Source organism: Mauremys mutica, chromosome 4 (genome assembly GCF_020497125.1).
Source record: "Mauremys mutica isolate MM-2020 ecotype Southern chromosome 4, ASM2049712v1, whole genome shotgun sequence".
Classification (NCBI taxonomy): Eukaryota; Metazoa; Chordata; order Testudines; family Geoemydidae; genus Mauremys; species Mauremys mutica.
The window spans coordinates 121,532,010-121,555,362 of NC_059075.1; the positions used below are offsets into that span (position 1 = coordinate 121,532,010).

A 23,353-nucleotide genomic window follows, 5' to 3' on the forward strand; every position below is an offset into this window, starting at 1 on the left:
CCCTTGCACCTGGGCAGTCTACCACTACAGCAGCTATACACATTTTAAGCAATAAGCAAAGCTGGTGGCTTCGAGTCCCTGATACAGAAGCAGGCCTTATCATCTTGATATGAAGGCTGGAGTTTTCATATGAGCTGAAGGCAGTTGGTGCTTAACTTCCTTGGGTTCCTTTGAAAAAGAATTCACAATCAAAAGGAACAAGGAAGGGATGATTAAAGATCTGGGTCTCTCAGATCAAGATTGTGGCTCCCTTACACAAGTGGCGAGTTGTTCCATTGGAACCAATAATACTACAATAAGTCTTCGTTAGTAGAAGGGGGGGGAGGAGTTTGGTGTATAGTTAATTTTCCAAAGAAAATCAGTTGCAGGTTGACTGAAACTGATGGCAAATTCGGGTTGAATTTGGCAGAGTTTTGGCTGAAAAAAATTGGGGCGGGGGTGGAAATGTTTCAAAGTTGAAACGTGTCAACATTTTATTTAGAAATTCAGCTAGATTTAACTAAAAAAAACCCCAAAACACCAACAACTAAGGGCAAAAGACCCCAAAACAAACATTTTGGATTGAACAAACATTTAATTTGACCCAAAACAAAGTTTTTGTTGGCGGTGGTGGCGGCGGCGGCGGCTTTGGTTTCTTGCTGAAATTAAAAAAAAAAAGAGAGATTGTCATTTTGGGTTGATCTGAAAACAAAAAGCTTGTCAGATTTTTTGGGCCAGCCACCAAATAAAAAAAAAGGCAATTAATCTCCCAGTTCTACTCACTAAATTAAAGGCTCCACAAACTGCCCCTAAGGGAAGCCAGACTTAAGGTAGTTTGGGTTATTTAATAGTTACTTTCCACATTTTCTAATGTTGGGTTTCCTGTAAATTTAACCTTAATATTGAATTGCCTGGCTTTTAGGTAACTAAGACACCTGTTGGGATTTTTACCCTTGTTTAACTGATACCTACCCTCAGCCTTTGCTGCCAAATTCAAGCTGATCTTCACCAGAACTCTCCAGGGTCCTTCTCTTAAATGAAGGCTATTTTTCAAGGAAATTTCATCTTTCTAATGCTACCCATTTGGGCAAGAGAACCATTCAAAAGAGTGGCATAAGAATTATTTTATAATTAAGGAATATCAGGTATTTGTCACTCTTACAGTCTGAGAGGTAGCGGAGCTACTTCCCCTTTTAAACTCCATGTACACCTAAAAACAGAAACCGGGGATTAGAAAATTTCAGCCTAACAGGGTGAAATTTGGGAGCAAAGGGAAAAAAAACCCAATAACTATCAATAGAGGTTGCTGCTGCTATAATAGGGCTCTTCTGTTCTTCTGTTCTCTTCTGTCTGGGAAACACAACAGCTCATCACCATGTGACATTTCAACACAGTCACAATGGCTTCCAGGATTTCTAAAGTTGCCGGGAAATCCATCCCATTTGGGAGATGAGAGGTAAGCCCACCACCCCCATACACTCAGATCAAGTGAGATTGTAAGAACCAACTCACGATCCCTTTTCAACCCATTATTGAAGAAGCTGGCATAAGAGTCATTTAGGAGGCGTTTTCCAAGAGGCTGGATAAAGCTAGTAAGTAATTATTGTCCATCTTCCCTTCTGCGTACTGTGAAAACACATGCGATCCCTGGACCAGACTCAAGAAGAGAGAGAAGGGCATCTTATCTGCAATGGGAGGGAGAGATTCAGGTACCCTGCATATACGCTGTTTACCCATGAAAGCTGCTTGGAGTTTGTTAGATGCTGCTGATAGACTGCTGCCATGGAGGACTGGTTCCATTGCTGAACTGTGGTTGTGGGGGTGACAGCAAAGGAAACACTTGCTCTGCCTTATGATCCTGTGACTTATCCTGGAAGAAAAGACAAAATCATTACCTGGTGGGTCTCCTTGCCACCATCTTCCTTCTCCATCCACTCCCTCAGCCCAGACAAAGAACCTCCACCCTGATACAGGCACTGACTTAATATCTTAAGTCCTCACCGAGTCAGAGGAGACAGCAGCTTTAGAAACAATGTTCTGGATTACAGAGAAGATCAGCATCAAGGCCAAGATGCCCTATGCCACACCGCCAAAAAGAGAGAGATACAATTAGTGACACTATCCTTTATGGATTAATAGGGCAAAATCTGGTGTCAGCTACACCAGTGTAAATCCAGAGTTAATTCCACTGAAGTCAATGCAGTTTGGCTTCAGAGGAGTTACACCAACATAACCAAGAGCAGAATTTAGCCCACAGAGAGAAAGTAACACAAGGGCCTGAATGGGGAGACCAAAACCAAAAACCTATCAGTTTGCATAAAACAAGACTTGAACCTTCTCTAATGTTTCAGAGAATTTGATGAGCATTTACTAAAATTATTTTCTAACAATGTTTCTCATGCTACCATGCATCCAAGTTCCAGGCAGTGCCTGTTGTCTTTAAACATCTCCCATGCTAATACTAAGGTCAAGGAGATTCCAATGAATGTGGATAACTCTCCAAACCCAAGCGTTGACCCTCCTTAGATGCTGAGCCATCACCAGTTCTAAATAGCTCAGAAGACACAGAATTCATAGCACCTTGTGGAACCTCAGCACTTACCGTATTGTAAGAACTGATGCTCTGACAGTAGTCCCAAGGGATGGGGCTTTCTTCACAGCGAAGAGGGAGAAGGAAGCTGACTAAGCGGATTTTATCCAAAATCGGGATGGAAACTTTATACTTGTTTAGAATGCAAATATTAATCAAATCAATTCCCAACATTATTCCTCCAGCTAATGAGGCAAGGAAGCTGATGGCATTCAACATATTGCTGCCTGCCTCCTGAAAGAGACATGCAGAGGGCATAAGTTAGGACAGTCATATCAATACCCAGACACATGGCCACTGAGTTTTGAGCCATGTACATACATAAGCACAGCAACCCATATTTGCAACATTCCAGCCTTCTTTTGCCCCGTTCCCTCTGACTTCATCCCTCCACACACAGATTAAGAGATCAACAAAATACACATATGGCAGAGAAACACTTCCTTTTAATAGACAGAGTGATTAGCAATACTCTATAGTTAAGGTTGCCTGAGTGTGAAAGGGCTTTTTCAGTTACTTAGAACTTTGTCAAACTTTTCACTTTCTAGGCTGCAATTTTCCATATTTGTTTTAAGCCCATGAATGAACTTTTGGGGAAAATGTGAACAAAAACAGTTCAGCAATTTTTTTTAAGTACTAAGAGAATGAAAAAAAAATACATCTTACCTTGGCCATCGGAAATAAATGATTAAATTGTTAAATGAAGGACAGAGAAGTCAGGAAATGGCAAAGTTAAGTGTGCTAATCACACCTGGATTCTGTCTCCTTAATGGGACATTTTACATAGTATCACAGGATTAGAGTTGTGCAAATCATGGATTTTTTGGTTCACTGGCAATTTTCAAAAATAAAAAAAATTGTTTTGGCATCAAATTGAAATAAAAAATTTTCAGCAAATCAAAAAAAATTCATTTCGAGCCAAATGAAACGTTTCATTACAATTGCAAACATTTTAACATTTTTTGAAAATTTAAAAATAAAATTCGAGGATAATTTGATTTGAAAAGTCAGTTCAAACCATTTAAAATATGTCAAAACATTTTTTTCTGAATTTTTTTGTTTGTTTTCTAAATAAACAATTCAGTGAAAACACTACAAACTGGCAAAACACCACAAACTGGTCAAGTTGTGTGTGTCTGCAATCACAGAGTTTGTGGAACGGGGTGGCACTCACCTCTTGCGAGTGCCCCCTCACTTGATGGTTTCTTTGGTGAGTCTTCAGTGACTCAGCCCTCTGGCCAAGACACACACACTGTCTGTAGGTGGGACATAACAAACCCCTTCCAGGGTATGCCCTCTTTCCTTCCCCCAGCCCTGGTATGGGGCCATAGCCCCAAGACTTCCTCTCTAGAGACACTGTCTTCCTGCAGCCCTCCCTGGGCTCAGTCCTTGTTCAGTCCCAGCAGCCAGCCAGCCACCCAGCCAGGAGCTCCTTCTTAGCACCCCCTGTTGCTTGCCGCACTGGCTGGTTTTTCAGCCAACCAGGAACACAGTTCCCTCTTTTCCAGCTCCAGGCAGCAACTGACTGACTCTGTCTCAACTGCTCCTTTTTTATAGAACTTCTGCCCCCTGATTGGCCACTCCTGCAGTCACTCTAGGCCACTTGGAGGACTTCTCTTCTGCTCCTGTCTGGGATGGGGTGTGGCAGGACCATGAGGCCTCCAGCAGGGGCCCTTTGGGCCTACTCCACCCCATCACAGCACTGAAGATTTACACCCCAGCTTGCTGTGCATTAACTCTCCATCTAGATAAGCCCTTAGAATTCCAGTATCAGACCCTAGTTGTAGGTGGCCATCTAGGTTGCCATCCCCAACTCTCCTGAGATTCCTTCCTCTTCCCCAGAGAAAATATGGCATAGATCCACTTCCTGGTCCCTAATGGGACGATTAATGCCTCCACAGGCAGGTAAATATCCACATCCTCTGGGCCCTCTCCTTTTAAAGGGAAGACTAATTCTGCAGATGAATTTAGACAGGGTCCACAAGGGATCCTCAAACAAATGAAGTCTGGGGGCGGGGGAGGGAATCTGATTGGTCTCTATAAATACATCAGGTTTGTAAACACCAAGGATGGAGATGAGATATTTACACTAAAGGACAATGTTGGCAAAAGAAGGAATGGGGATAAACAGGCCATGAATAAATTTAGGCTGGAAATGAGAAGAAAGTTTCAATTCATTCAGGGAGCAAGGGTCTGGAAAAGCCTCACGAAAGCAGGAGTGGGGGCTAACAACCCAACTAGTTTTAAGATGGAGCTTGGTATATTTATGTGTTGGATTCTATGATGGGGTTTCCTACCATGTCAGGTGCCTGGACTCGATTACCCAGGAGGTCCATTCCAGTCCTATCTCCTTTGTTCCTAAACAGCGGTTTTTGGGGAGTTATTTTAAATATCAGTCCGGAAGCTTTTTCCCAGACCCAAGTTGGGTCCACGGGGCCTAGCGGTTAGAATTCTCAGTTTTCACCTAGATGGCTGGGTCTTGACACCTGGTGTGGGGTGAAGATCCAAACCAAAATGACACAGCCTGCTCTGCTTCAGGAGGAAACAGCCTTCATCTCAGTTCATTGACTCCTGTCCAAGTCCCAAATGGAAACAAACAGAACCTTTTTCTCCAAGGATCAGATGGATCACTGCCCTCAGACCAGAAAGCTGTCATCTCATAACTGCTGCAGACTGGACATCTAGGAGGCTAATGAGCCCTAGCAGACTGATCTCTGTCAATTAACCCTTGCCTTCCCAGCCCTGAGTCCTATGGCTCTCTCATTCCCAGGTCTCTGAGGGATGGTATGTCCTGTCACACCCTGCCATATTAACCAAACAGTTCAGATGGTGTTCAGTGAATGAGGCAGGAGGTCCACTCATGGAAGAGTTAAGGATAAAGAAAAATATTGAGCAGAGCTGGCTCATTCACTGAGCCCCATCCAACCCATGCTCTGAAATCAGACTCGATCATGCAGAGAAAACAATCTACTGCAATAATGCAAATATACAAGGGGGCACCGTTAAAGTTGCGTGGGCAACCTTAACTTTGGCATTTTCTAGCTTTTGCATGCATGATGCCACATGTAATGCATATTTTTAAAGAATCATAGATTTGGGTTGGAAGAGACCTCAGGAGGTCATCTAGTCCAACTCCTTGCTCAAAGCAGGACCAACCCCAACGAAATCATCCCAGCCAGGGCTTTGTCAAGCTGGGCCTTTAAAACCTCTAAGGATAGAGATTCCATCACCTTCCTAGGTCACCCATTATAGGGAATTGTGTTTCAAGCAAACTCACATGCACTTCTGTAGCAACCCATCTTTCCTTGAGTGAGAGGGGAATTCGTTCAATTCTGAGTTTCACCATTACATGCCCCTCCCCATGGGACACCAGCTGTATCCTGGAGAGCATTCTTGACAGACAAGGGCTCTGATTTCTTCCCTTATTGTTAACCTGTAAGTATCTCCCAATAACAGGAAACTGCATAGCTCACCAGACCCTCTGTGATATTCTTTGCAGTTGCAGCTGCAGCTGAGAGGGACCCAGAAATGATGAACTGTAAATAAAAGAGGAAATGATCATTAATTAAGGTGAGGGTCACTTTAAAGTTTTAGATAAAGAGCTCCTCCCCCGACCCATCCATAGGTCTGAACATTCCATCCACCCACCCCATCCATCTACACCCACCAACTCCAAGCATACGTACCCATCCCTCTCACACCTATTCATAGCTTTCTCATCTGTCCATCTCATTGACTACATCCTTCCTGTGACAAATTAGCCCGATTAAAGTGCCCTTGGCTGGGACTAACGTGTCACTTCATCTACAGAAAGAAAGTTAAAATAAAACTATTTGGTCCTGTCCCTTGTATGTTGATTCAAGTGATCAGGGAGCAGCCTGTAGCCCCACTAGTGTGCCAGTGATCAGAAAGCAACCAGTGGCCCATGGCAAGACATATGACTGGGTCAAATCAAAACAAAAATAGGAATATCTTATGAAACATCTGTGTCACTGTTCTCTCTCTCTCTCTCTTTGCTAGAAGGATGTTGATACGAGAATGCATCTGTCCAGCGTATCTATAATTAAGGTTGGATTCAGTTTTGCACTTAAAGCATGGATTCAACTGCTTTGTTGTCGCTATCCAATATAGTATTTCTGTAACACACACTGAAGCCTGGTCTACACTAGGCGTTTAAATCGGTTTTAGGAGCGTAAAACTGATTTAACGCCACAACCGTCCACACTAGGAGGCACCTTATATCGATTTTAATGGCTCTTTAAATCAGTTTCTGTACTCCTCCCCGACGAGAGGAGTAGCGCTAATATCGGGATTAACATATCGGAATAGGGTTAGTGTGGCCGCAAATCGACGGTATTGGCCTCCGGGCGGTATCCCACAGTGCACCACTGACCGCTCTGGACAGCATTCTGAACTCGGATGCACTGGCCAGGTAGACAGGAAAAGCCCCGCGAACTTTTGAAATTCATTTCCTGCTTCCCCAGCGTGGAGAGCTCATCAGCACAGGTGACCACGCAGAGCTCATCAGCACAGGTAACAATGCAGTCTCCTGAGAATCGAAAAAGAGCCCCAGCATGGACTGCACGGGAGGTACTGGATCTGATCGCTATATGGGGAGAGGATTCAGTGCTAACAGAACTGTGTTCCAAAAGACGAAATGAAAAAGTATTTGAAAGAATTTCTAAGGCTATGACGGATAAAGGCCACAGCAGGGACTCAGTGCAGTGCAGAGTGAAAGTTAAGGAGCTCAGACAAGCCTACCAGAAAACCAAAGAAGCAAACGGAAGGTCCGGGGCAGGTCGAAAAACATGCCGCTTCTATGCTGAGCTGCATGCAATTTTAGGGGGCTGCGCCACAAGTACCCCACCCCTGATCGTGGATTCCGAGGTGGGGGTTGTAATCTCTGCCACGGCTGAGGATTATGCAGAAGGGGAAGATGAAGATGAAGAAGAGGAGGAAGACCTAGCAGAGAGCACACAGCACTCCGTGAGCCCCAGCAGCCAGGAGCTTTTTATCACCCTGACGGAATTACCCTCCTCCCAGCCCTCCCAAGCAAGTATCCCAGACAATGACGCCATAGAAGGGAGCTCTGGTGAGTGTACCTTTGTAAATAGCAAACATTGTTTTTTAAGCAAGCGTTTTTTAATGATTGATTTGCCCTGAGGACTTGGGATGCATTCACAGACAGTATAGTTACTTAGAAAAGTTTGTTAACATGTCCGGGGATTGAGAGGAAATCCTCCAGGGACATCTCGATGAAGCACTCCTGTAGGTACTCCAGAAGCCTTTGCAGAAGGTTTCTGGGCAAGGCAGCCTTGTTCCGCCCACCATGGTAGGACACTTTACCACGCCATGCATGTAGCAAGTAATCAGGTATCATTGTGTGGCAAAGCATAGCAGCGTATGGTCCCAGTGACTGCTGGCATTCAAGAAGCATCCGTTCTTTATCTTGTTGTGTTATCCTCAGCAAAGTGATATCGTTCAGGATAACCTGGTTAAAAATCAGGAATTTAATTAAGGGGGATGGCCATTTTCCTACTGGGTTCGTGGACTGCAGCAGCTTAAAAAAAATCCTTTCCTCCACGTAGCCAAGCGGGGGGAGGGGAGGAATGAAATGCCGATGATCTTTTTTGTGTTTGGTCAGCGGGGCTTCCCCAAGCTACCAGCCACGCAGTGGGTGGGGGGTGGGAAGGGTGTTGATTAGCAGGGAGCTAGCGTGGTATTAGCCATGCATTGGGGGGAGGGGTAAATCACTGCAGAAGCCGAAAGACAGTGGCTTACCATGGCCGCATGCAAGCTGAATTCTGATGCCTGGACCTGTGTCTGTGAGATCTGTAACTCCAGAGCTGCAGGCACTCACTATTAAGATGAAAAATGCGACCTTGTAGGGAAATCACATGTGCTGTGTAAGGTGAATAGAGCTGTTCACTGTGAAAGAGTATAACCATTGTTCTGTAAAATGTATCTTTCTAAATATTTATCTCCCTCATGCAGCTGCAAATTTTTCAACCATCCCTCCTCCATCCCAAAGGCTAGCACAGATAAGGCGGAGGAAAAAGAAGACGCAAGATGAAATGTTCTCGGATATTATGGAAGTTACACGCAATGAAAGAGCTCATCTGAATGAGTGGAAGGACGTGGTATCAAATTATAGGAAAGAGGCCAGTGAATGTGAGGACAGGAGGGACACCCGAGATGAGAGGTGGCGGCAGGAAGACCGGCAGGAAAATCAGCGGTGGCGGCAGGAAGATCAGCGGTGGCGGGATGCAACTCTGGGGCTGCTGCGTGATCAAACTGACATGCTCCGGCGTCTGGTGGAGCTTCAGGAACGGCAGCAGGATCACAGAGTGCCGCTGCAGCCCCTGTATAACCATCCTCAACCCTCACCATGTTCCATATCCTCCTCACCCAGACGTGTAAGAACGCGTGGGGGGAGGCTCCGTGCACCCGCCCACTCCACCCCCGTGGACAGCCCAACCAGAAGGCTGTCGTTAATGTGAAAATTTTTTAATGGCCTTCTCCATCCTTCCTATCCTCCTCCCAAACCACACCCTTACTTCTCTCCCTCTTTTTATAATAAATTAATAAAGAATTCATTATTTTTAAACGAGAGTGACTTTATTTGCATAAGTAAGCTGTACTCGAAGGGGGAGGGTGAGTTGCTTACAGGGAATGAGTCAATCAAGGGGGGTTGGGTGTTCATCAACAAACACAGCAGTCACACTGTACCCTGGCCATTGATGAAGTTCGTTTTCAAAGCTTCTCTGATGCGCACCGCTTCCTGGTGTGCTCTTCTAATCTCCCTGGTGTCTGGCTGCGCGTAATCAGCGGCCAGGTGATTTGCCTCAGCCTCCCACCCCACCATAAAGGTCTCCCCCTTACTCTCACAGAGATTGTGGAGAATACAGCAAGCAGCAATAACATAGGGGACATTGGTTTGGCTGAGGTCTGAGCGAGTCAGTAATGTCCACCAACGCGCCTTTAAACGGCCAAATGCACATTCCACCACCATTCTGCATTTGCTCAGCCTGTAATTGAACAGATCCTGACCACTGTCCAGGCTGCCTGTGTATGGCTTCATGAGCCATGGCATCAAGGGGTAGGCTGGGTCCCTCAGGATAACGACAGGCATTTCAACATCTCCAACTGTTATTTTCTGGTCTGGGAAGTAATTCCCTTGCTGCAGCCGTTTAAACAGAGTAGTGCTTCTGAATACGCGAGCGTCATGAACCCTCCCTGGCCATCCCACGTGGATGTTTGTGAAACGTCCCTTGTGATCCACCAGTGCTTGCAGCACCATTGAAAAGTACCCCTTGCGGTTTACGTACTGGGTGCCCTGGCGCTGCGGTGACAAGATAGGGATATGGGTTCCATCTATCGCCCCCCACAGTTAGGGAATCCCAGTGCAGCAAAGCCATCCACTATGGCCTGCACGTTTCCCAGAGTCACAACCTTTCGTAGCAGCAGCTTAGTGATTGCTTTGGCTACTTGCATCACAGCAGCCCCCACAGTAGATTTTCCAACTCCAAATTGATTCCCGACTGACCGGTAGCTGTCTGGCGTTGCAAGCTTCCACAGGGCTATCGCCACTCGCTTCTCAACTGTGAGGGCTGCTCTCATCTTGGTATTATGGCGTTTCAGGGCAGGGGCAAGCAAGTCACAAAGTTCCATGAAAGTGCCCTTACGCATGCGAAAGTTTCGCAGCCACTGGGAATCGTCCCACACCTGCAACACAATGCGGTCCCACCAGTCAGTGCTTGTTTCCCGGGCCCAAAATCGGCGTTCAATGGATAGAATCTGCCCCATTTCCATCAGGATCTCCAAAGCGCAGGGGCCCGCGGTTTGAGAGAATTCTGTGTCTACGTCCTCATCACTGTCATCGCCGCGCTGCCGTATCCGCCTCCTCCTCGCCTCGGTTTGAAGGTCCTGGTTCAGCATATACTGCACGAGAGTGCGCGAGGTGTTTAAAACATGCACGATTGCGGTATTGAGCTGAGCAGGGTCCATGCTTGCTGTGTTATGGCGTCCGCACAGTTCACCAAGCAAAAAAGGCGCGAAACGCTTGTCTGCTGCTTTCAGGGAGGGAGGGGTGAGGCTGTACCCAGAAACACCCGCGACAATGATTTTTGCCCCATCAGGCACTGGGATCACAACCCGGAAATTCCAAGGGGCGGGGGAGGCTGCGGGAACTATGGGATAGCTACGTGATAGCTACCCACAGTGCAACGCTCCAGAAATCGAAGCTAGCCTTGGACCGTGGATGCACACCACCGATTTAATGTGTTTAGTGTGGCCGCGCGCAATCGATTTTATACAATCTGATTGCTAAACCGGTTTATGTAAAATCGGAATAATCCCGTAGTGTAGATGTACCCTGAGTCTTTATCACTTTCCAGTGGCCGGTTCATATAAAAAGTTTTAGAGACTTACACAGCTTCCAGCTATAGAACTTAGTTCTTTAGAATAATCAGTAGAGGTTTTCAGTGTGTCCTGGTTCAAATCCCACTGCTAGCCCTAGCAGGGTTGGTTACATATCATTCTCCAAATTGCAGGGGTGGAGTAAAGACTGAATTTGCTGAAGATTTTCAACTAAAATCCACTATTTAGTTTCGCAGGGGAAAATAATTAAAAATAGAACCTTTAAGCCTCCCCATCCCCAGCATCTCACCTTCTTTTGGACCCTGTTTGCTAACAAGTGACTGTAGTTTTTTATCCCTGACACTCCCATATTGCTGAAACTCGCTGAAATTAGTGACAGTGTACATTTGAAGAAGTTAGGTTGCAGTTAAGCAAAGTTATGAAGGATCACTGTTTTTGCCATTGTTGCTGCAATTTTTCCTTACTCAAAATGACTGCCATTTTCCATGATTCGCAATGGGATTGAAGCTACTCATGCCCTCAATAAACATAGTCACTGGTGTATGCCTCTACTAAAGATGGCTGCCAAGGCCCATTGTTTCCCATTGGAACTGAAGCCATAGACTGCCCTCAAGGAAGATGGCTGCCATTCCACGAAAGCCTTGTCACATAAAAATGATGCTGCTTCTGTGAACACTAGGGTTGCTAGGTGTCCGGTTTTCGACCAGAATGCCCGGTCAAAAAGAGACCCTGGTGGTTCCAGTCAGCACTGCTGACCAAGCTGTTAAATGTCTGGTCAGTGGTGCAGCAGGGCTAAGGCAGGCTCCCTGCCTGCTGTGGCTCTGTGCAGCTCCCAGAAGCAGCAGTATGTCCCTGCACTGGCTCCTATGCATAGGGGTAGTGAGGGGGCTCCTCTGCATGCTGCCCCCACCTCAGGCACCAGCTCTTCAGCTCCCAATAGACAGGAATTGCAGCCAGTGGGAGTTGCAGGGGTGGTGCCTGCGGATGGGGCAGCACGCAAAGTGCCTGGCCTCACCTCTACGCAGAAGCCAGAGGGGGGACATGCTGCTGCTTCCAGGAGCCGCCTGAGGTAAGCACCACCTGGAGCCTGCACCCTTGACCCCCTCCCGCGCCCCTATCCCCTGTCCCAGCCCAGAGCCCCCTCCCTCACTCTGAATCGCTCAGCCCAGACCCCCCTCCTGCACCCCAACCCCCTCATCCCCAGAGTCTGCACCCCCAGCCAGAGCCCTCACCCCCCACACCTCCTTGTCCCAGCCCAGATTCCCCTCCTGCACCCCAAATCCCTCATCCCCACACCAGAACCTGCAACCCTAGCTGGAGCCCTCACCTCCCCTGCCCCAGACTGGTGAAAATGAACAAGTGAGTGAGGGTGGGGAGAGTGAGTGACAGAAGGAGGAAGGATGGGCTGAGTGGGGCAAGAGTGTTCAGTTAGAATATCAGGGTTTGAAGGGACCTCAGGAGCTCATCTAATCCAACCCCCTGCTGCAAGGCAGGACCGATACCCATTTATTTATTTATTTATTTAGCCCCATATCCCTAAATGGCCCCCTCAAGGATTGATCTCCCAACTCTGGGTTTAGCAGGCCAATGCTCAAACCACTGAGCTATCCCTCCCCTGGTTTTGTGTGAGTAGAAAGTTGGCAACCCTAATGAACACAACTTTCCATTGTTTCTAATAGGATTGAAGTCAGGGACTGTCCTCGAGGAAGATGGCTGTGCCATATGCTCTGTGTTTAGAAATCTGGACAGGAAACCATGAGGAGGTAGTCTACGCTGCGGGCTCCCACTCAATCAGTCAGAGAGAGTAGCAGCTATGGTTGCAGAGGAGCTACCGGCTTTGATACTAGGTGCTTTCTGGCCTCGTTAGTAGTTCTGTGGCTTTGCAACCCTTGGAGCTGTTGCACACAGAGCAGACACAGCACTTGACAGTCTACCCACACCTTGGGAAAGTGGGCAGAGTTATGCTGGAGGTAGGGGCAGCAGGCCTCTTCCTCGCATTTCCCTCACGATCACACACCACACTCAACCTACCAAATGCTGAGTATTTGCTAGAGATGCTGAGGTTTGGCCTCAGACTGAGGGGGATGAATGCACCGCCTGTAAAGTGTTTCCTTATCTCTTGAAGGCAGCCTGCCTCTATAAGTAGGCCCATGAGGTGTGGACATTAAATATGGTTAAGAGACAGGCCATATTCCCTGCCTTTAAGGGTTTGTATCTCTGCTGCCCCTGGCTTTTACACTAGGGGCACAAGTTACAGGGAGCTGTCAGGGATATGCTGCTGATCCCCCAGAGCAGTGTATAGCAGCTGGGGTCCTCAGGGACCATATATCAAGTGGGTGTTGGCAGAACACCCCTGCCTGACCCTCCTTAACCCTATCTTGCCTCTGCACTGAGGGATGTGGGGCAGAAGTCAGCTCTGCTTGTTGTCTGCCTGCTGGGGATTCCCCCATATCAGGGGTATTCCCAGCAGGGGAAGATTCTGTTCATAGAATCATAAATTCTATGAATCATCATAGAATATCATGGTTGGAAGAGACCTCAGGAGGTCATCTAGTGCAATCCCCTGCTTAGGACAGGACCAATCCCCAGACAGAATTTTGCCCCTGATTCCTAAATGCTCCCCTCAAGGATTGAACTCACAATCCTGGGTTTAGCAGGCCAATACTCAAACTACTGAGCTATCCCTCCCGCCTATTGCGCTGCCCAAGTGGTGTGATAGGAGAGTGCCAAATCTGTGTGGCAGTATTTATGGAAATCACATTTAGAATCCATGAAGCCACCCCTCCACTGCTTTTCTCAATACCACATTTATCCAGCCATCAATCTGTTGCCGGCCCAAAGGGCCCGAGGAGGCAGCAGGGGGTTGTTGCCCGGTGTGCGTCGCACTAATTAACACACCAGGGTGGAGAAGCAAACCAAGTTTATTTGAGATTTTAAATTAGGCACTAGGAGATACAGTATCTCAAATCTAGCGCAACAAAAACAAGCAATTTTTTTATATGTCAAGCTGTCTGTATAAGCTTTTTATTTTATTCCCCCTCTACCCCTTTTTTTTTAACAGCAGCTACATTAGGCATTACATTATAGCTTGTTAGAAAAGTTTTTATTCGCATGTTTATTTATTGGCCTTGTTAGCTTAGGCACATGAAGACTTTTTTTTTTTTTTGCCTTTTTACTATTTTTGCTAGTTTAAGCAGGACTGCAGCTGTCTGCTAGAAAAGCTGACTTTTACATATTCTGCTTTTAGGCTGTTAGCATGCAGGTTGGTTAAAGTTCACAAGATGGAGTTACTGTGGCTCACTTAGACCCAGAGCAGGGGGGCTTCATTGACACTCGTGGTCTTCCACCCCCCCAAGTTACCTGATAGCTACGCCCAGTGACACCAACAAATCCATAACTCCTCATCGTTCCTATCTCTAGAGCTAGTATCCATCTAGCCCCCCGTGTTTCAGCAATAATAATTCCGTATATTCCACTTACAAGTCCTGCTCCCCAGAACGGGTACCAGGAAGCCATGCACAGCGGGACAGATTCTTTTGAAGAGAAGAACAAGATGCCCCCAAGGCCAAGGTGTATTAAGGCGATGATGATCTGTATGGCCTGCAGGCAGAGACCAAGGTCAGTACAGTCAGTAAGGTTCTCCTAATGATAAGCACTTACCCACCGCCGAAGGTGCCCAAAGCATTACATGCTAATTAATGAGACACATTAATTACTTAAGCCTCACAACTCCGTATGGAGTTGGAAGGGGCTACCAGCTGCCATCATGGGCTCTTGGATCCTAACACAATCACAAACCTCATTACAGCTAATGGATGGGCCAAGCACATTCCTTCAGGCTAAACAGAAGGTGCACTCAAGCCTGTTTATGTAGTAAAGACAGCAGAAAACAATGGAGGCTACTGCCCAAGGCAATAGGTGCATGGCAGGTCAAAACTAAACCATGTGGGCTGTGGGATTTTCCTGGTTGCGAACGCAAGGGCTAGGAGATTGGTTGCAGCTCTCTGTGTTGGAGGCAGAGAAAAGCCAGGAGAAGCAGTTACAAGTGTGACCCTGAGAGGAAATAGAGACAGAGTTGTTTGGGCACAGAGCTTAGTGGAGAGGCAGACATTGGGGATTTCTGAGCCAGGAAGCTGCATGCTACTGTTTGGTTCTAATGTATTCAGGAAAGAGGACTTTGTGGACATTCTTTGTAAATAAACAAGAGCACACCAAAGAATATACCCAGCTTAGCATCAATTTCTCAACCTCATGGAAACAACTCTGCAACGCCCTGAATACCGGCTAACTGCTCATGCCAAAGGCTAACAGTATAGTTATTAAAGTGTGAGTATTATGTTATTAAAAGAGAGGGAAACTGAGGCACTACAGCAGTTAAGTGGCTTGCCCAGGACCTCACTGATTCAGAAATTGAGCATTATTCCCACACTCCCAGGGGGATTAGCAGCATTGCAGAATGAGTTGTCCAAGAGGTGTTTGGAAACCTCACCATAAAAAACCCACCACCTTATGCAATGTTCTTAACTAGTTTGAATTGTCTCTTCTCCAGGCAAGGTGTGGGTGCATATCATTAGTCTCTGCATTGGTGAAGATCAACCCCAACTTCCCCCCTCCTCAAGGCCATATCGTGCCCCCACCCCGTTGGCCCATGGGGTGGTAGTTCACATGAGGTTTGGCAGCCCCTTAGGGGAACAGCAGACATTCCTCCACAGTGAAATGGGTGCCCCATCTCCCATGCATGCACGTTTGAGAAGGTGGCAGATTTACCCCTAGCGCCTCATTCTTTCTTGGGAATTTCCTCTGAGTGTCATCAGGGCTGTATGGAGGGATGAGCAGAGTCACATTGTTAGCTGCAGTCCCGGGAAAGGCCATGGCATATCAATGGCTGCTGGAGAAAAACACAGCAGAGACACAGCTTATCTAGGGAAAGAGATCAAGAGAGGTTAATTTATGAGCAACAAGATCACTATTGGAATAATTGTTACATCACGTTGATTTGGCGTGGGCTGTTCATCTCCAGGGACATGGATCCCATGTCCAATCCTCTTGCAAGCTGGGGCACAGGGAGTGTTCTGTAGCACACTGGAAGGGCATGTCTCCACATCTTCCCCATGCCCCACCTTTCTGCAGGGGAACATAGGGTTACTACTGTATAAGGCCCCCTTTATAGCTGCCAATTCGGTTTAAGGGCTGTTCTTCAGCTTACACTAAATGGGAAATCCATCTAGGGACAGATTCTGATCTCGACTGCACCAGTGTAAATTCAGAGTCACTCTCTTAAGGCTGGTTGTTGGTGTAGCCAATGGCCCCCTTCCCCACTGGATTTCAGCTGGTGTAACGGAGAGCAGAACCTGGCTCTGACAGTCAGTGGCTACCCAAGGAGCATGTTTGTACTGAATGACTGCAAGATGGCTGGGTGAATGGGGAGGAGATCCCATCAAGCCAGTTGGCTTTATATGCCTGCAGCTGTATTTCTTCTTGCTCTGCCTTTTAGATTAAGACTTTTCAAAACTGATCTTCAGTTTTCCTTGGAGGGCCTAGACATCCAGAGCCAGAGCCTCAGCTGAAGTCACTGGAAGGAATTTTCCTCCAGGGCAGATTGGCAGAGGCCCTGGAGGTTTTTCGCCTTCCTCTGCAGCATGGGGCATGGGACACTTGCTGGAGGATTCTCTGCAGCTTGAGGTCTTCAAACCACAATTTGAGGGCTTCAATGACTCAGACATAGGTTAGAGGTTTGTTACAGGAGTGGATGGTTGGGATTCTGTGGCCTGCATTGTGCAGGAGGTCAGACTAGATGATCATAATGGTCCCTTCTGACCTTAAAGTCTATGAGTCTATGACATTAGAAGAGGCTCTGTTACCTAGCACCCCATCAAGAGTGGATATAGAAAGGAGTATATGTGAAGTAGGTATGTGTCTAAGGATATTTGTAATGTCTCATCCACTGGTGGACCCTTCCATTGCCTCAGTTTCCCCATTCTTCAGTCAAACCACCACAACTGGTGCATTTGAATTATGATCCCCTTCTCGGTCACAACATAAAATAACAGCTTAACTCAAAACCAACATCACAGTCCATTACATCCCTCCTTGGCTTCTAATTCCGTCTGAGGAATTTTGCTCCCACCCCATACACAGATAGCTCCAGACAGGCATTTCCTTCTGGCCTAGATAATCTCTTCCCTGCTCCCCTATGGTCCCCTGCAGGTCTCTCTCACTTCCCAGGCCCCGAGTCTCCCTTCCATTCCTTTGAGTCTCTTCCTCAGCCTGGCCTGTATGTCCCAATAGGCTTGCATCTGAATCACATGCTACCACCATGTGACCCCAGGACTTTTTCCCTTCACCTGGGGAGATGGGCTAAGCCTGGCCCAAGTGCAACTGAGCTCCGGCCCCCTTAAAGGGCCAGCTGCCCCTGTGACTGAGACTAAGGCCCAGATCCACAAAAGTATTTAGGCTCCTAACTTCCACCCTCCTAACTTCCACCCTAAATACTTTTGTGGAGCTGGGACTAACTCCCCACAGCCCTGCCCTTTGAGTTGCCATTCACATCCCTGCAAACTGAGTGTAAAACAGTGCCATTCTGCTGTGCGCACTCATTTTGCAGTGGTGTGTAAATGACAACACAAGGCACCGTGCAATGATGAATTAGACCCAAAGCCACTGAAGTTTGGGTGCTGTCAACCAGAGTAGCTCCAGGGAAGTCAGTGGTCCTATGCCAATTTACACCAGCCTTAGGCTCACTTCTCATATAACCATAGAATATCAGGGTTGGAAGAGACCTCAGGAGGTCATCTAGTCCAACCCCCTGCTCAAAGCAGGACCAACCCCAACTAAATCATCCCAGCCAGGGCTTTGTCAAGCTGAGCCTTAAAAACCTCTAAGGATGGAGATTCCACCACCTCCCTAGGTAACCCATTCCAGTGTTTCACCACCCTCCTAGTGAAACAGTGTTTCCTAATATCCAACCTAGACCTCCCCCACTGCAATTTGAGACCATTGCTCCTTGTTTTGTCATCTGCCACCACTGAGAACAGCCGATTTCCATCCTCCTTGGAACCCCCCTTCAGGGAGTTGAAGGCTTCTATCAAATCCCCCCTCATTCTTCTCTTCTGCAGACTAAATAACCCCAGCTCCCTCAGCCTCTCCTTGTAAGTCATGTGCTCCAGCCTCCTAATCATTTTTGTTGCCCTCCACTAGACTCTCTCCAATTTGTCCACTTTCCAATTTCCTTCTTTTCCAATTTCTCTCATTTACATGGGAACAAACCAGAAATAAACCAGGTGAAGTCAGTGTGTGCAAGAGAGGAGAATCAGGTCCTTGGTTTTTATCTGCCAGCACAAGATCCTCTCTATCTGTAGAGCTCATTGCTAGTCTGTGCAACTGGACCTACCTCATTCATTTCACAAATGCTTTCTTGCTCCTTTCACAAGCCCCTTCTGATATCTTTGCTACATCTGGAGCTTGCTGCTTTTGACCACAGCATCACCACAGCGCACTGAGAGTAGAGATGTTTTCCTTCCTGAGCAGCATTCAACACAAGCAGAGAGGAAGTAGCCAATGGTATTTCTTTGTTCTTACCAGCCTTAATAGAATGTACTGTTCTCTCTGGTCAGGAGAGGCCATGAAATATTTTAAAAAGCTGAGATTACAGAATAAAGGGGGAAGGGACCAAAACCACTCTTGTCTCGCCATCAGTTTCGTGCATCTCCCCTGTTCCACTAAATGGAGCTAGCTAATGTGGGCGAGGGGCATAGGTAGCAGTCATCTGATTTGTGGTGTCCTCTGTTGATTGAGTTCCCATGGGGAAGCATACACCCTAGGGGTCCTTCTGCCTCCCAGAGCAACTTCAGTATCCGTGGTGCCCGAAGGAGCCAGGCAAGGCACAGGCAATAAGATCTCCTGCCACACAGCATGGGGAGGGGGAAATTCATCAGGACCCACAGAAGAAAAGAGTCAGGGGAGTGAGTTTATATAGCAAACAGAAAATCAATCCTGCTGCCACTCCACACCTCCAATTCCCCCAGAACTTCAGAGCCTGCCCCTTCTACAAACCTTCACATTCACCTCTGCCTCTCTCCCCACTCATACTTTGGAAAGGGAAGCAACTCCATTTTCAGGGCATGCATTATTCGGGGCAGAGAGCTTTGCTCCCTGGGTAAGCGCACATGGTGCAAAGAGGCGTAATGTGGTCAGCCAGGCCCAACTCTACAGAGTGTAACTTGCCAATGTAACAAGCACGTTCATGGCTTCATCCTGCTTCTGCTGAAATCAGCTGGACTTCCACCATTGAGTGGAACCCTCCACTGCTCAAGAAATCATAAAAGTTTGTTCTTAGAATCATAGAATCATAGAATATCAGGGTTGGAAGGGACCTCAGGAGGTCATCTAGTCCAACCCCCTGCTCAAAGCAGGACCAATTCCCAACTAAATCATCCCAGCCAAGGCTTTGTCAAGCCTGACCTTAAAAACCTCTAAGGAAGGAGATTCCATCACCTCCCTAGGTAACCCACTCCAGTGCTTCACCACCCTCCTAGTGAAAAAGGTTTTCCTAATATCCAACCTAAACCTCCCCCACTGCAACTTGAGACCATTACTCCTTGTTCTGTCATCGGGTACCACTGAGAACAGTCTAGATCCATCCTCTTTGGAACCCCCTTTCAGGTAGTTGAAAGCAGCTATCAAATCCCCCCTCATTCTTCTCTTCTGCAGACTAAACAATCCCAGTTCCCTCAGCCTCTCCTCATAGGTCATGTGCTCTAACCCCCTAATCATTTTTGTTGCCCTCCGCTGGACTCTTTCCAATTTTCCCACATCCTTCTTGTAGTGTGGGGCCCAAAACTGGACACAGTGCTCCAGATGAGGCCTCACCAATGTTGAATAGAGGGCAATGATCACGTCCCTCGATCTGCTGGCAATGCCCCTACTTATACAGCCCAAAATGCCATTAGCCTTCTTGGCAACAAAGGCACACTGTTGACTCATATCCAGTTTCTCGTCCACTATAACCCCTAGGTCCTTTTCTGCAGAACTGCTGCCTAGCCATTCGGTCCCTAGTCTGTTACAGTGAATGGGATTCTTCCGTCCTAAGTGCAGGGCTCTGCACTTGTCCTTGTTGAACCTCATCAGGTTTCTTTTGGCCCAGTCCTCTAATTTGTCTAGGTCCCTCTGTATCCTATCCCTACCCTCCAGCATATCTACCACTCCTCCCAGTTTAGTGTCATCTGCAAACTTGTTGAGAGTGCAGTCCACACCATCCTCCAGATCATTAATGAAGATATTGAACAAAACCGGCCCCAGGACCGACCCTTGGGGCACTCCGCTTGAAACCAGCTGCCAACTAGACATGGAGCCATTGATCACTACCCACTGAGCCTGACGATCTAGCCAGCTTTCTATACACCTTATAGTCCATTCATCCAGCCCATACTTCTTTAACTTGCTGGCAAGAATACTGTGGGAGACCATATCAAAAGCTTTGCTAAAGTCAAGGAATAACACATCCACTGCTTTCCTCTCATTCACAGACCCAGTTATCTCCTAGAAGGCAATTAGGTTAGTCAGGCATGAGTTGCCCTTGTTGAGTCCATGCTGACTGTTCCTGATCACTTTCCTCTCCTCTAAGTGCTTCAGAATTGATTCCTTGAGGACCTGCTCCATGATTTTTCCAGGGACTGAGGTGAGGCTGGCTGGCCTGTAGTTCCCTGGATCCTCCTCCTTCCCTTTTTTAAAGATGGGCACTACATTAGCCTTTTTCCAGTCATCCAGGACCTCCCCCGATCGCCATGAGTTTTCAAAGATAATGGCCAATGGCTCTGCAATCACATCCGCCAACTCCTTTAGCACCCTCGGATGCAGCGCATCCGGCCCCATGGACTTGTGCTCATCCAGTTTTTCTAAATAGTCCTGAACCACTTCTTTCTCCACAGAAGGCTGGTCACCTTCTCCCCATACTGTGCTGGGGGGGAGGGATAGCTCAGTGGTTTGAGCATTGGCCTGCTAAACCCAGGGTTGTAAGTTCAATCTTTGAGGAGGCCACTTAGGGATCTGGGGCAAAAATTGGTCCTGCTAGTGAAGGCAGGGGGCTGGACTCAATGACCTTTCAAGGTCCCTTCCAGTTCTAGGAGATTGGTATATCTCCAATTAAAAAAAAAAAAAAAAAAAGCAGTCTGGGAGCAGACCTTGTTTGTGAAGACAGGCAAAAATATCAATGAGTACATTAGCTTTTTCCACATCCTCTGTTACTAGGTTGCCCCCCTCATTCAGTAAGGGGCCCACACTTTTCTTGACTTTCTTCTTCTTTCTAACATACCTGAAGAAACCTGACTCCCACCCCAGTGCAGTGCCAGGGAACTGATAGGGGGTGTACTCCCTATCCGCCCCCAATGTGATGCAATGCAAGGGAGCTGATGGGGAGGGGTATATTTCCACCCCCCGGCCTGGTGCAATACAAGGAAGCTGATGTGGGGATGTAGTCTCACCCCAGTGCAATGCAAGGGAGCTGATGGGGGGATATATATCCAGCCTCACCCTGGTGCAATGCAAGAGAGAAGGAAGGCTAGTCGTGGGGTGTGAAAGTGAGGCTAGATACCCTCTCCCAACACACACACTCCGCAGTGGAAAGTGCAGATTGTTCTGCACTTGCATGCATCCGACGAAGTAGGTATTCACCCATGAAAGCTCATGCTCCAATACGTCTGTTAGTCTATAAGGTGCCACAGGATTCTTTGCTGCTTTTACAGATCCAGACTAACACGGCTACCCCTCTGATACCTGAAGAAACCCTTCTTGTTACTCTTAACACCTCTTGCTAGCTGCAATTCCAAGTGTGATTTGGCCTTCCTGATTTCACTCCTGCATGCCTGAGCAATATTTTTATACTCCTCCCTGGTCATTTGTCCAAGCTTCCACTTCTTGTAAGCTTCTTTTTTGCGTTTAAGGTCAGCAAGGATTTCACTGTTAAGCCAAGCTGGTCGCCTGCCATATTTACTATTTTTTCTATGCATCAGGATAGTTTTTTCCTGCAACCTCAATAAGGATTCTTTAAAATACAGCCAGCTCTCCTGGACTCCTTTCCCCCTCATGTTATTCTCCCAGGGGATCCTGCCCATCAGTTCCCTGAGGGAGTCAAAGTCTGCTTTTCTGAAGTCCAGGGTCCATGCTTCAATGGTAACTCCTCTCAAATCACCAAGTGGCATAAGGCAATATCTACCTAAGGTCTTTAGCTTCCCAACACCCCTGTGAAGCAGGGCAGTGCTGTTGTCCCCATTTTACAGACAGGGAACTGGAGCACAGAGATATTCAGTGACTTGCCCAGCATCACACAAGAAGTCTGTAGAAAAGCAGGAAATTGAACCTAGGTGTCCTCAGTCCCAGATGAATGTGCTAACCACCGAACAATCCCATCTCTCCTAAATCATACATGGAATTCCATGTAATAACCCTGTGTTTACCTAGGTATTTCTACAGCACTTATACCATCAATGCAGTGAACTGTACTAAGAAGCATTGGATTGGGTTCTGATCTCATTTTAGCTGGAGTAAATCAGGAGTAACTTAAACAGATCACTCCAGATTTAAACCTATGCCATTAGGATCAGAATCTGACCCCAAATGTGCCATAAATCACATGCCCTTCAACCCCATTAATTCCAGGGACATTGCATATGAGGTAAGCTAGGGTGAAATTTGACACATTCTTGGTAATACATTAATTTCAGAACCACACTATCATTCACACTGAGAGTCAAAAATCCATTTCATCCATTCCTCAGAGCTTGGAGAAGAATCTCTGGGTCTCTTGACATTCCTGAGCTAACAAACTTTCATTAAAGCTTCTTGCAGGTAAGAGACTGTGAAATTATTGATACACATTAGCTAGTACATGAAATTAACAGGATACCTGTCCCTTCAACTGCCAATGCCGCCTTTGTCACGTTGCAATGAAGAGCTGGACAAGGTCCAAACGGAGATTCAAAAAGTCACTTCTTATTCCTTGTCTGAGTGAAGACAAACAGGAGAGTGTGGCTGGGACCTAGCTTTATCTCAGGCAGCAGAAATAGAGAGGGAAGACGCCTCCAAAGGAAACATAGGATTTATCTGCCTTTCTTTCAGGCTTCTTGCCTCTCCTCTTAGCTTCTTGTAGCCAACTGGGTGCTCAACTTGTGCTGCACAGTCACGTGGTTTCAGAATCCGATTAGAAACGAAACTTTCATTTCCTGCCAGAACAAAAGAAAAGGAACCAGACGTGGTGAAATGATGATTTTAGTGCCACGATGGGTGGCCGAGGGAAGCAGCCAAACAATCAAAGATCAGAGCATCTCTCTGCCCCAAGGGCTGTTCTTGGGCAACACTCCTAATCCCATTACAGCTGAATAGGAGTTTTGCCTTTGACTTCAATGAGACAGG

General features: G+C 47.0%; 1 protein-coding gene across 1 annotated transcript; it reads right to left on the minus strand.

Annotated features, from left to right (window-relative positions):
- Positions 1-667: 667 nt before the first annotated feature.
- Positions 668-23,055, minus strand: LOC123368255 (B-lymphocyte antigen CD20-like). The gene is made up of 7 exons (XM_045012878.1): positions 22,848-23,055; positions 15,716-15,868; positions 14,429-14,548; positions 6,043-6,105; positions 2,582-2,803; positions 1,981-2,055; positions 668-1,849 (listed from the first exon to the last, which is right to left on the minus strand). Exons 2-7 carry the CDS (start codon positions 15,818-15,820, stop codon positions 1,736-1,738), a joined length of 699 nt encoding a protein of 232 aa, XP_044868813.1. The 5' UTR covers positions 15,821-15,868; positions 22,848-23,055; the 3' UTR covers positions 668-1,735.
- Between the last annotated feature and the right edge of the window lie 298 nt (positions 23,056-23,353).